Here is a 15,000-nt window from a genome sequence, read left to right on the forward strand (position 1 = left end):
AGGTAGGTAGGTAGGTAGGTAGGTAGGCAGGTAGGCAGGTAGGCAGGTAGGCAGGTAGGTAGGTAGGTAGGTAGGTAGGTAGGTAGGTAGGTAGGTAGGTAGGTAGGTAGGTAGGAAGGTAGGAAGGTAGGTAGGTAGGTAGGTAGGTAGGTAGGTAGGTAGGTAGGCAGGTAGGCAGGTAGGCAGGTAGGCAGGTAGGCAGGTAGGCAGGTAGGCAGGTAGGCAGGTAGGCAGGTAGGTAGGTAGGTAGGTAGGTTGGTAGGTAGGTAGGTATTTCACATAGATACATACAGAGATATATATATATACATAGATATACACAATACATTCATATTTATATCTGAAGTATATACATGAATATATATACACTACATACATAAAAACTTACCTTAGAGCACGTGCAAAGTGATCATAGGTTAGATTGGATTTACTTGACCGTTTCCCCCAGAGCTTGGCAATGTAGTGCGGTTGAATGAGCCTAATGGTGGCAGCTTCTCTGTCCTCCCACCGAATCACAGAAGGATTTGTCCTCTTATCAGCCATAAGCCTCATCAAAAACTCCCATGATTTTGGTCCACGTTCTGTTGGTAAACACGGTGAGACTCAAATATCACCCTATTATCCTCCTTGGCCTAATTTTTCTTTCAATCTTGATATGTCTCTGTATGTGACTTGCTTTACTTAAAAAGGAAAGAAACTGAGAAAAAAAGAATCTAAAAGCCTATTCTACCTCTACTTACTTCTTCTTCTGTAACTGGAAATCTTGGTGAGGCTTGGTTCTGGTAATTCTTCATCATTCACAGCTGTGGGATAAAATAAATCTATAAATATACATATTTCGGTAAATTTCACTTTAACTTTTCCTTCCCACTAAGAAATACATAAAGGAGAATACAGTAAATACTATTTCCCAAAAATTCTTCTCTCAAAAAAGTACTTCTTCCAACTTACTGTCCGAATCAGCTTACCTGAAATGAAACTCAAGTTCTCCTCCATCTGCTCCTCATTCTTCATTTCAGCTTCTTGTGCTGGTTCACATCTCTCTTGTCTCATACCCTCTCCATCATCTGATGTGTTATCTAAATCAATCTGCAAGGGTGGCCAATCTGAGGAATTGCTTTCGCTGTCCTGTCCACCATCGAAGTGAGCTTCTGGGGAGGACCGTTGAAAACTGACCTCTTCCTCATGTATAGCCTGGGTAGGCTTGCTGCTAAGGTCCACAGGATGACATGGTGGTTCCTCAAGCCAAAGGGGTTCTCTGCCAGGTGTGTGGCTGGTCTGGGTGCTGAGATCAATTGGCGGAGAATGGCCCCTTGCAAAATCAAAGTTGCTGGCACATTTTTGAAGGGGTCTTGTGCTTAAGTCTATTGCATATGGCACAGCCTCTGGATGATCTTTATTCCAGATATCTGAATCAAAGGAGAAACAAGACATGGTTAGGATATTTCTACACTATAAAAAGCGTTAGTGAGTGAATGAGTAAGTGTGTGTGTGTGTGTGTGTGTGTGTGTGTGCGTGTGCGTGTGCGTGTGCGTGTGCGTGTGCGTGTGCGTGTGCGTGTGCGTGTGCGTGTGCGTGTGCGTGTGCGTGTGCGTGTGCGTGTGCGTGTGTGTGTGTGTGTGTGTGTGTGCTGTGAGGTGTGTGTGTGTGTGTGTGTGTGTGTGTGTGTGTGTGTGTGTGTGTGTGTGTGTGTGTGTGTGTGTGTGTGTGTGTGTATGCATCCATGTGTGCCTGCGTATGCATGCACACATCCACCATAATAACAATGTGGTTGATTTCTAGAATATAAAAAGCATTCACCTATCAATATCTTGTTTCAATGTTGACGTACATTACAGATCTAATTATGGAACTTTAGGAACAAAAAAAAATAAAAATTACTATTGTTTATGATTACTCATATATATTGTTAGGTAGCCAAGAGTACATCTACCTTTATATATGTAAGAACAGAATGAGTATTTCCAAATATAAATAAATGTTATCATGGCAGAAATAAAAAGACAAAAATAAAAAACTACAGAGAGATAAGGGTTGAGGGACATATACCCAATTCTAAATAAAATCATCAAAACTATTTTGAAGTAAATTTGAATTTACTCTTCCACTTACATCAATATATCCTTTAGGGACAAACAAATGCAGAAAACAGGAAGAAGCAAAAACAGCACAACAGAACAAACAAGAAAGTATATATGAGGGAGTGAATTAATGAGTGAGTACACAAGTTGAATGCATGAATGGACCTATATTTTACCATACACTAATAAACCCTGAAGAAGATCTGCAGATACATAAAATCATTCAAATACTGAAGGTGGCACAGCTTAGTAGTATGGTACTAGCACTACAATCAAAGATCCTTAGTTTGGACCCTGCCAGCCCATCTCGGCCAGCTCAGATGTGAAAACTGGCATCTTGCTCTGGTAAAAATTGGGAGCAGAAAGGAACTGGCCACCTGATTAATATGTGTTCCTTGACAGACATTTCCCTTACATCCACTTGGATATGGAGCCAACTTTGTATTTTACTAAAAACTGAAATATAACCATTCAAACATGTCCTTATAAAAGTATTTCAAAACTAAATCACATATGTACCTATTCTTAAAGTGTGTGCAGAACCATGGACAGCATCATATAATGTCACCCCATTTTTGTTGCCAAGGAGTGTGCAGAAGTCCTTAAGGGGGTACTGAAGGAGGCTGCTGTGGATTTTTCTTAGAGAATGTAAATCACTTGTACTCCAATCTAAATCCTGACCATACCATATGCCACCCGATCTTTCTGTTGAATCCTGCAAAAGGAAAACTTGTTTTAGTCTAGTTCATCTTTTGTAAATCTTACTTGATCTTCCTCTGACCCTGAGCTGATAAGGTAGATGAAATGCAACATACTTCAATTGCAGTTAGGTAGGCTACATTCAATAAATATATAGAATCTACTGATCAGAGGATATTTCCTGCAGAATACTAAAATATTCAGCAAATAAAGCAGCACACCATACATGAAAAATACATGTACAGTGTTTGTCTTCAGCTATAGTTTAATTTCAGATTAGACCAGGGTAACAGTTATAGATACTATGCAAAATCATAATCTTGCTTTGTAGGTGAAATATGAAAGTAGTCTACATACAACAGAACTAGTGCTATCAAAACTATAACTTTTATTCATTCTTTCATTGTAGCATCAAACTATTATGTTCAGAGAAGTGAGACGTCCCTACAATGCCACATAATTTTAATAGACTTACTTTTGCTGAATATCCTATAATGCAGTATTACAATGCAACAATCTATTGCATATATTAAAACATTAGCAACTTGATACAGAGAATATTAAAAATAAGATACACATAAAAAATTTCTAAATGCCAGTGTCTCTGTTCAATTATCTTTACTGCCTTACTGAAATATCAAAAAATATACACTACAAAATCTTCAGAGAAATAACCTTGAACAGTAGCTCCAAAAAAAAAGAGTTTTTTGTTATGTACTAGCCCTGACTGTCTCAAGAAAATAACCCCTTTTTTATTACTTAAATTTAGGTATACAATGAATCCTATTCTCAGTTCCCTTTTTAATTCTTTGCTATGGTTAAAAAACTCATAGTCTGATTAATAAAAACAAAAAAATAAATCTGCTTTCCCAAAAGAAACAAATGAACGGGAAAAGAATAGCAGTCTCTACTCAAAAAAATAAATAAATAAAAAATAATAAAAATAAAATAAAAAACAGACTCATTAAGCATTATGATAATGTATTTCAGATAAAATATATATATTAAGAAATATTCTTCCTGTTTGATATATATTTCTTTATTGAGTGTTATCAGATCTCATAAACATTTCCACAATTTATTTATAAAAACAGGCTCAACCAAAATCTATCCTACATCTTTTAAATCACTTATGCATGCATTTGTGGTCAGACACATAACAAATAGAAAATATTACACAACTGGATTTTTTTTTTTCTTCTCTAATTTGGGCCTACGGAAAGACAGAAAAAACAACCAGAAAAACTTTTGTATTTTTCAACTTTTAGTATATTTCATAGTTCAAAGTCTGCAGGTAAAGATAACTGATGATGACAATCTTCTTATACTTGTTAATCTTTACAGTATGGGTGCACTAAGGTAGGGCAAACTGAAGATGACATTCTTGTAGAGGACCAAAAATTGTAGTCATTTGTACATGAAATAATCTTTAGACACGAACACTAATGCTATAAATAAAAGATAACAATCACGGAAAGCAGAGCCCACAGCCTATTAAATCCACTCAGTCCTCCCAACTTCAGCTCTCTCTTGCTGTGCATATCGAGGTGAAGACTGTTTCCCAGTGGGTGTTGTGGGGAAAAGCCTTTCCCCCTCCATCAACCCTCCCCTTGTCTCTTGTTCATCTTTATTGTAAAAAATTATACCTAACTTAATTCACAATTATGTGATATAATAGTTAACATTAACCTTGATGGCTTGCTAGGAATTTGTCCAGTCTGAGTGAAACCATCATAACCATATATAAAATAAGCGTATTTTATAGGAGCATTATACTGTTAATTTTAAATCTGATGGCTCCAAGAATATTTAGTAATATGACTTTTTGTTCTAGTGCATCTCAAGTAGGATATGAAATGACAGAAAAACTAGTGCATATTTGCAATGAGGCTTCAATCTCTACGTTCTGTACTAAAAGAATTATACATGTGATAGCCAATGTAAGGATATGATGAAGCTACAAAAAAAAGAAAGAGTAAGATATAATAAGTTACAATATCTGAAGCAGATTCTTTGTTGTTTGATAATGTACCTTGTAAGTATAGCAATGAGTGTTATTGAAAAAATATATATATAATATATAAGCTCCACTGGCAGAACAGAGAGGAAAATTGGTGACACAGATTTAGAGTGGGCCACAAAAAAGATATTTATAAAAGAAAGAAAAGTAACGACAACTATAAGTGCTGATAATGAATATGTTCCCCCAAAGGTTAATAAGGTATGCTAACTTCTTTCTGTTTTCTTGCAAGATATTGGCATGATCACAACTAAAAATAATAAAAGCATAGTTGATAGGAAGTGTGGCAGTCACAACCTGCTCTACTCGACTCAACTTCTCAGGTTGGGTCATGCCAGGTCCACAGCCTTGTCCTAGCTCTCCCACCGGCAGGCACTTCTCGCAACTCACTGCCAAGACCTGCTTGGTTGACACAGACATCTCTCAGCTCTCTGATTGGACCACAGGCTCCCCTCATTCCCTGTCAGCTTACACAGCCTCCATGTACTTCAGCTTCAAAGTTCTGAACCGAGATCATCAACCCAAGATCCTCCAGCAGCACCACAACAAACAGCAGAACCAAAACTAGTGCCGAGTCCTTTGCTGACTGGGTCACCTCTCCAACTCCCCTGTTGATCACCTACAGCACCCAACCATGCATGTGGGAACTCACACCTACTACATACACTTCCCAAAGAAATAACCCACCAGACAAACAATAGATAGATGTATAGCCATGTACTACAGAAGAATAAAAGGAATGGGAGGAAGAAGTGTACTTTTTTGTCACTTTGCACTAATCCTATTGCATAAATTAGCTTGTACTTTGATGAGAGGAAAGTTAGAATAGAAGAGGAACTAGTTATATTGTGAGGAGCATATTACTTTGCTTAGAACTAGTGAACAACAATAATATCAAATGCAGCAAGGAGATCATGAATATATAGTTGATTTTCTTGTGTGATCTGAAATTATCTTGCAAGGACCTCTGAACCTGTTAACAAAAATCTTAATAATTCTGACTTAATATAACAATACAAATCTTTTCTCAAGCTAATGATTATTACACTTATTTTACTGTACTCTTGGTTGACATACGCAGAAAGTTTTCCTTATTCCCTAAGCAGCTCCTATACAGTAAAGAATACATTACTATATATACATATATGTATAATATATATATATATATATATATATATATATATATATATATATATATATATATATATATATATATATTTATATATTTATATATATATTTATATATTTATATACTTATATATTTATATACTTATATATTAATATATATATATATATATATATATATAATTCAGTAACCAATCACTTTCACTCGTACTATAAAAAGTACCCTTTGGGACACTACAGGACCCTTCCTCACCTTCAGCCGCCGTGACTGATCTTCCATGCAATCACACCTTGACTGCAGTTCATCTAGCCGTTGGTACAGGGCTTTATTGGCCTGCTGAAGCTGCTGAATGACCTGCTCGTTCTCCTTTTGCTCAGCCTTCAGCCGCAGGACCTCAGTCTTCAAGGAATCCACTTCGCGTTGGGTCAGATCCAGGTCCTCCTTCAGCTTCTGCGTCAGTTCCTGTTCGCCCTCCACCTTGACACTCATCTTCTGCCCACAGGCATCACGTGCTAGTGAAAACTGCACGTTGTGGACCTTTCTTGGCACCTGACACAATTCCATGCTAAACTTTCCGGGTTTGGCCTCCACTAACTCTTCTCCCTGTTGCTGCTGCATTGTGGGGACATCCAGCTTTCTTTTTTTCCTCCTCTTCCACCTTTATTGTGGCTTAACTTGTATCCAATAACTATTTGCGAATTAACTCTCATATAGAAACACCTCCTTGACCAATAGGCATAACTCGGGTATGCCAAAATCACCGAGAAATCACGAGGAAAGAGGAGAGTAACCTCGACGAGAACAGGATCTGACACATCATACGCAACTCGCACCATCACTGTACGGACGCACGCACGCACATGCTGACAGACACACACACACGCACGCACACACACACACACACACACACACACACACACACACACACACACACACACACACACACACACACACACACACACACACACACACACACACACACACACACACACATACACACATACTCAAACAAACAAACAAACAATACACATGAACATACAGTATATAAAGGTCTGCCTCATTTTATGAGTATGTCGGCAACGTTGAACTCGCACATTTTGTCCTACTTTTAACAATAAAACCTACACATATTACTCATGCTATGCAATCGTATTCAATCCTCGGCTTCTTGCATAAATTATTATACATATTCCGTTTATAAAACATATGAAGATATGTTAATTTCAGCCTTCAGATTATGCGTCTCTGGCAACCCTTGGAAGGGAAAGTGCCCAGAGAGAAAAGTATTTTCCTGTTTCGTTATATAAAAAAAAGTTTCGTTCTTCTACAGCATGAATCATACATTATTTTGCTGCATCATTACTTGATAAGCACTGACTTCTTCATTCTTACTCGACTTGTTAATTAATTCAGTTAGCGGTTGGTAATATAAAGGACTGTAAATGTAGATACATTTCACGATACTGGTTGATTCTGGTTACTGCGACAGAAATAGCGTTACAATAATAGCAATGATAATAATAATAATAATAATAATAATAATAATAATAATAATAATAATAATAATTATAATAATAATAATTATTATTATTATTATTATTATTATTATTATTATTATTATTAGTATTATTATTATTATTATTATAATAATTATTATTATTATTATTATTATAATTATTATTATTATATGTATTATTATTACTACTACTGCCACCATTACTATTACTTATTATTATTATCACTGTCATCATTATTATTATCATTGTTATTGTTATCATTATTATTAGTATTAGGGTCATTATCTTTATTGTCATTATTATCATTATTGTTGTTATTATTATCATTATTATTATTATCATCATTATCATCATCATCATCATCATTATTCTTATTGTTGTTGTTATTATCATTATTACTGTTATTGTTATTATTATTATCATTTATTATAATCATTACTAGGATCATCATAATTAGTATTATTACTGTTATCCTTATTGCAATAATGATGATGATAATGTGATGATGATGATTATAATGTGATGATGATGATTATAATAACAACAATAAAACAACAACAACACTAATAAGTCGCTGCTAATAATGGTGTTGATGAAATGTTCCAATCGTATATCTTTGTGTTTGTTATTAATTTATGTAAAGATAATTATTGCGATTATTCTGACAAAAATATTTATTACCATCATTATCATCAAATTTACGAATGTCATACTGATCATCGTTACTGAAATTGTCATCATTATAACTGTTGTTGTTAAATTATACTTATCATTATAACTATGATTATTGGTGTTCTTACTATTACAGCTGTCATTATCATTATCACAACATTGTTTTTTATGAATGTTAACATAGCCATGATTATCATTATTATCAATGTTAGTATCATCATTGATAGTAGCATTATTGATATAATTGTTATTATCATTATTATTGTTAGTAGTAGTAGTAGTAATAACAGTCATAGTAGTATAATTATTATCATCATTGTTATTATTCTTTATTTTCTATCACCATTATTATAATTTTCGGTATTATTATCATTGTCGTTATAATTATTATTATCATTACTATTATTATCATTATCATTATCATTATTATCATTATCATCATTGTCATCACCACCACCATCATCATCCTTATCATCTTATCATCATCACCATCATCACCATTAATATGTCAATATAATTATTTTCAACACATCATCATCATCATCATTAGCATCTAAACAAAATTAGTTTCAATTACTCGTCATACGCGAAACCCTTATCTCGCCCGAGGGGAAAAGAAACATTAAATACTGTTTAGAAACAAACAAATTCTTGCCCGCTGATAGATGTGAAAACGAGTACACCACAAAGGCCTAAATTATATAGAAATGATGTATGGATAAACTTAATACTATGGGGAGATACGAATTCCTGTCTACGCTAAATCCTCAAAAAAACAATTGAAAACTAAACTATATGAACTGAATGTTGCTGCTTCATTTTGGCAAAATCTAAATCTAAAACACGAATGATAACGCACAGCACCAACAAAACTAGTCACCTATGTTCAATCAGTTTCGCTGTTTTGGCCCAGAGTTGTGAAACCAACTCTATAAAAGGAACCAATAACCAATGTAGTTTCTGGATTTGGAAGGCATTTTTCGTACTCGACTCACACTTAAGATCTGGCTTCGTCTTATATATATATATATATATATATATATATATATACATATATATACACACACACACATATACATATAAATATATTGTAAGATTGTTTTTATTTAGCTGACTTTTAGGAAATATACTTAAAAGCATTCAACACATTGTAGGAAGTAGTGAGACACTTTCAAAATACAAGATCTAGTGTTTACATATATGCTATAAAAAAAAAAGAGGCCGCCAAACTTTTTAGTCTTAACGCTCCTGAAGAATTTCTATGACAAAGGAAAACAAACAAACAAGCAAATGTATTACCCTCGGTCGGATTCGATTCCGCGTGCGTGCGTTTACATATGTCGCCTCGCGGATTTACATAACAGATTAACATCATGAATTGCGCGAGGGTACATTTGGCCCTCTCCAGAGACGATATTCATAATGTTCATCTATTTTGTACATCCTTGAGTCGAGCTGTGTAATTTAACGTCCTAAGAACTGCAATCGAATGCTATTTTCCCTCTCTGGGACCTTTCTATCAGTCTCAAATTGCCCACAAACTTGGTATAATTTATAATCATACGCATAGGATTCTTTTTACATCTTTTCGTTAAGTTAGGACACTATAACGAAAATTAAATAATTAGTAAATGTCAGACTAACTTACTAATCAAATAATCTTTCCCAGTCAACATGTTATCATAGATAAACCGAAGTGTATGATATCAATGGTTCAGTTCTCCCTTTGCCTATACAAGGCAGTCTACACATCATAAGAATTTTCTACTTTTCCTGCAATTATCATGTTCCTAAAGAGGTTCCATTGTTAGTGGAAAACGCCCATACATCCGCTGCAGTTTGTTTTCTTCCACATTTACTTAATTCATTATTTCTACAAAAGATATGTATATATATATATTTTTTTTTTTGGGGGGGGGGAGGGGGTCTTGTAAATGATATTTACATTCCTGTTATTCTATATTGCATTTCATAACCAAAGGTCAATATGTTTAGTTAAAAAAGGAATGGTTGTGTTAGCCCTGTATAACATTCTCTGTACTACCTGGTGCCATTCATTTTCTTTCACAACAGTCGGTTATAAGGAGCCACTGAGGCAGATTAGAATGTAAATCTTTCTAATTATTTTATTAAGTAATAACATGTATTATGTACCTCAAAATGAAGTTAAATACGTAAGTATACTTTATGTGTGAAGAAAACAAAAGTTTATGCTACAGATTTCATAGATTATGAGGAAGAATTTGTTTGTTTGATCTATGTAAGGGATTAATAATAAGCAAATAAAATGATAAATGTAGCTATACAAAAGGATAAAAGGAATAAACAAATATCAAAGGATGAAGTTATCATCATTGATATATATATATATATATATATATATATATATATATATATATATATATATATATATATATATATATTCAGAGTTCAGAGGTCTTTGCAAGATAATTTCAGATCACACAAAAAAATCAACTATATATTCATGATCTCCTTGCTGCATTTGATATTATTGTTGTTCACTAGTTCTAAGCAAAGTAATATGCTCCTCACAATATAACTAGTTCCTCTTCTACTCTAACTTTCCTCTCATCAAGGGTACAAGCTAATTTATGTAATAGGATTAGTGCAAAGTGACAAAAAAGTGCACTTCTTCCTCCCATTCCTTTTATTCTTCTGTAGTACATGGCTATACATCTATCACTTGTCTGGTGGGTTTTTTCTTTGGGAAGTGTATGTAGTAGGTGTGAGTTCCCACATGCATGGTTGGGTGCTGTAGGTGATCAGCAGGGGAGTTGGAGAGGCGACCCAGTCAGCAAAGGACTCGGCACTAGTTTTGGTTCTGCTGTTTGTTGTGGTGCTGCAGGAGGATCTTGGGTTGATGATCTCGGTTCAGAACTTTGAAGCTGAAGTACATGGGGGCTGTGTAAGCTGACAGGGAATGAGGGGAGCCTGTGGTCCAATCAGAGAGCTGAGAGATGTCTGTGTCAACCAAGCAGGTCTTGGCAGTGAGTTGCGAGAAGTGCCTGCCAGTGGGAGAGCCAGGACAAGGCTGTGGACCTGGCATGACCCATCCTGAGAAGTTGAGTCTAGTAGAGCAGGTTGTGACTGCCGCACTTCCTATCAACTATGCTTTTATTATTTTAGTTGTGATCATGCCAATATCTTGCAAGAAAACAGAAAGAAGTTAGCGTAACTTATTAACCTTTGGGGGAACATATTCATTATCAGCACTTATAATTGTCGTTACTTTTCTTTCTTTTACAAATATTTTTTTGGTGGCCCATGCTAAATCTGTGTCACCAATTTTCCTCTCTGTTCTGCCAGTGGAGCTTAAATATTATATATATATTTTTTTTCAATAACACTCATTGCTATACTTACAAGGTGCATTATCAAACAACAAAGAATCTGCTTCAGATATTGTAACTTATTATATCTTACTCTTTTTTTTTTTTTTTGGTAGCTTCATCATATCCTTACATTGGCTATCACATGTATAATTCTTTTAGTACAGAACGTAGAGATTGAAGCCTCATTGCAAGTATGCACTAGTTTTTTCTGTCATTTCATATCCTACTTGAGATGCACTAGAACAAAAAGTCATATTACTAAATATTCTTGGAGCCATCAGATTTAAAATTACCAGTATAATGCTCCTATAAAATACGCTTATTTTATATATGGTTATGATGGTTTCACTCAGACTGGACAAATTCCTAGCAAGCCATCAAGGTTAATGTTAACTATTATATCACATAATTGTGAAATAAGTTAGGTATAATTTTTTACAATAAAGATGAACAAGAGACAAGGGGAGGGTTGATGGGAAGAGGCTTTTCCCCACAACACCCACTGCGAAACAGTCTTCACCTCGATATGCACGGCAAGAGAGAGCTGAAGTTGGGAGGACTGAGTGGATTTAATAGGCTGTGGGCTCTGCTTTCCGTGATTGTTTTCCTTTATTTATAGCATTATTGTTCGTGTCTGAAGATTATTTCATGTACAAATGACTACAATTTTTGGTCCTCTACAAGAATGTCATCTTCAGTTTGCCCTACCTTAGTGCACCCATACTGTAAAGATTAACAAGTATAAAAAGATTGTCATCATCAGTTATCTTTACCTGCAGACTTTGAACTATGAAATATACTAAAAGTTAAAAAATACAAAAGTTTTTCTGGTTGTTTTTTCTGTCTTTCCGTAGGCCCAAATTAGAGAAGAAAAACAATCCAATTGTGTAATATTTTCTTTTTGTTATGTGTCTGACCACAAATGCATGCATAAGTGATTTAAAAGATGTAGGATAGATTTGGGTTGAACCTGTCCTTTATAAATAAATTGTGGAAATGTTTATGAGATCTGATAACACTCAATAAAGAAATATATATCAAACAGAAAGAATATTTCTTAATATATATATATTTTATCTGAAATACATTATCATAATGCTTAATGAGTCTGTTTTTTATTTTATTTTTATTATTATTTTTTTTAATTTATTATTATTATTATTTTTTTTTTTTTTTTGAGTAGTGACTGCTATTCTTTTCCCATTCATTTGTTTCTTTTGGAAAAGCAGATTGATTTTTTTGTTTTTATTAATCAGGCTATGAGTTTTTAACCATAGCAAAGAATTAAAAAGGGAACTGAGAATAGGATTCATTGTATACCTAAATTTAAGTAATAAAAAAGGGGTTATTTTCTTGAGACAGTCAGGGCTAGTACATAACAAAAACTCTTTTTTTTGGAGCTACTGTTCAAGGTTATTTCTCTGAAGATTTTGTAGTGCATATTTTTTTATATTTCAGTAAGCCAGTAAAGATAATTGAACAGAGACACTGGCATTTAGAAATTTATATGTATATCTTATTTTTAATATTCTCTGTATCAAGTTGCTAATGTTTAAATATATGCAATAGATTGTTGCATTGTAATAATGCATAATAGGATATTCAGCAAAAGTAAGTCTATTAAAATTATGTGGCATTGTAGGGTGTCTTACTTCTCAGAACATAATAGTTTGATGCTACAATGAAAGAATGAATAAAAGTTATAGTTTTGATAGCACCAGTTCTGTTGTATGTAGACTACTCTTTCATATTTCACCGAATTCTGATGCCTTTTCCAGTGTTATGTACTTAGGGAAATGATGGAGAAGGGTTCAGTATTAGGCAAAAGAGTTTTGGTACATACTGTCACTGCAAGTAACAACTAAATTATTGAGAATGCAGAAATATGCATGCTAATGTGCCGGCCATGAAAGGTGGTAGATCAGGTTGCATAGGGGGAACCCTTCATCATTTGGTATTTGTTTATTCCTTATACTCAATTATACAGCTATGATTTTATTTTATTTGATTGTTAGTGCTCCCTCACATAAATCTGAAACAAACACAAATTCTTCCTCTTAATCTATGAGATCTGCATCAAAAACTTTTGTTTTCTTCATACATAAAGAATCTTTACATATATGTCTTCATTCTAAGTTACAGAATAATACATGACATCCCTTGATCAAACAAATTATATATTTACCTCTAATCTGCCTAAGTGGCCGACTGTTTTTTTTACAGTTGACTTAAAGAAAATGGAACCTACTAGGTAGTACAGAGAATGTTATACAGGGATAGCTCAATTTATCTCTAGTCTGCTACTGAGGCAGACTAATCTCTAATTATTTGTTTACTCATGTGATGTCATAAATTATGTAAATATCAAAGGATGAATTGTTTCACCTATACAACCTGATCTACCATCTTTTGTGGCTAGCACATGTTTACATGGAGACTACAGGTATATGGTGTATTGGCCCAAACCCAATTGATTAGCTTCTGGTGATTAACTTGATCTTTGTCATTATAATTTCGGTTAACATTCGTGACTATTTTTCATTGTCTAGAAACAATATCCCATAAGTTTATTGCACAGATGCAATACATATGGTATATCAAACTGGATGGGCAGGATTGCAAGAAAACATGGGTATCTTTTATTATTATTTACTTCCGTAACTGTTGCCTGACAAATAAATTATGACTTTCAAAAAGAGAGCAGAACGAAATAAGACATTAAATTAGATTATTCCAGATTTTTAGATACCAAAATACACTAATGCTCGTTGAGAATGCAGTTCTAATAACCATCTAAGGAAGAAGAAAAAATGAAGGAAAGCTTCCTTTACAACTATTTGTTGTTTTAATGCATGTGTGAAAATTATATTCACTGCTGGGAAATATATATATATATATATATATATATATATATATATATATATATAACTAAAGAAATGGAAGAAGCAGAACAAATATAAATACGACATTTTTTACCTCTGAGATAGTTGAAAGCAAAAACACAATCAGCCGATGGGCGGAAAATAAACAGTAAAGGATGAACCTCTTTACAATAATAATACTTATTTGTTTAACAGATAAAAACTTTATAAATACTCCTCGAACACGTTAACAGAAATGCAAATCATTTTCAGTGACTAGCTTCCGTCTAAAAAGTAATTGCAATAAGTATGAACTAACTTGGCCATCGTAAAGTGCTTCCCGGAATTTAGTGTCCTATCACTGTTCTATAGAAAAGACAAAACAACAGCGAACATTATTGTTTTGACACTTCCGTCTAAGTGAAAAAAAAGTGTATTGCAACTAAGGAGAGGGACCATTGTGTTCAGCATTGCAACAAAAACATTCAACTAAACAAGTAAAGAAGTCCAAAACCACTGCTATCCTAATATGAAATACTGACTGGTCTTGCATACAATGTTTGTATTTGAAGTACTTTATTTCAACACAAAAACATAGAGTCACTTTGTGTAGGATTGTAACTCAACATAAATACATACTTGGGAATGGGTACGCATACCATACAACCAGA

At 34.0% G+C, this 15,000-nt stretch overlaps 2 protein-coding genes across 2 annotated transcripts in view; both read right to left on the minus strand.

Annotated features, from left to right (window-relative positions):
* LOC125039466 overlaps positions 1 to 6,772 on the minus strand; it is an 8,854-nt gene extending 2,082 nt beyond the window's left edge. The window contains exons 1-5 of the mRNA XM_047633426.1: positions 6,179 to 6,772; positions 2,601 to 2,796; positions 969 to 1,409; positions 741 to 803; positions 389 to 581 (exon numbers count right to left, since the gene is read on the minus strand). Coding sequence (XP_047489382.1) covers positions 389 to 581; positions 741 to 803; positions 969 to 1,409; positions 2,601 to 2,796; positions 6,179 to 6,544 — 1,259 coding nt within the window. The 5' untranslated portion in view covers positions 6,545 to 6,772. The remainder of the gene's footprint in view (positions 1 to 388; positions 582 to 740; positions 804 to 968; positions 1,410 to 2,600; positions 2,797 to 6,178) is intronic.
* Positions 6,773 to 14,103: 7,331 nt separating this feature from the next.
* The window catches only part of LOC125039717, a 17,477-nt gene continuing 16,580 nt past the window's right edge, over positions 14,104 to 15,000 (minus strand). The window contains exon 8 of the mRNA XM_047633941.1: positions 14,104 to 15,000. This exon is cut by the window's right edge and continues 1,646 nt beyond it. The gene's annotated coding sequence lies outside the window, so the exon portion shown is untranslated.

The sequence above is a fragment of the Penaeus chinensis genome, chromosome 27 (assembly GCF_019202785.1).
Source record: "Penaeus chinensis breed Huanghai No. 1 chromosome 27, ASM1920278v2, whole genome shotgun sequence".
NCBI lineage: Eukaryota > Metazoa > Arthropoda > Malacostraca > Decapoda > Penaeidae > Penaeus > Penaeus chinensis.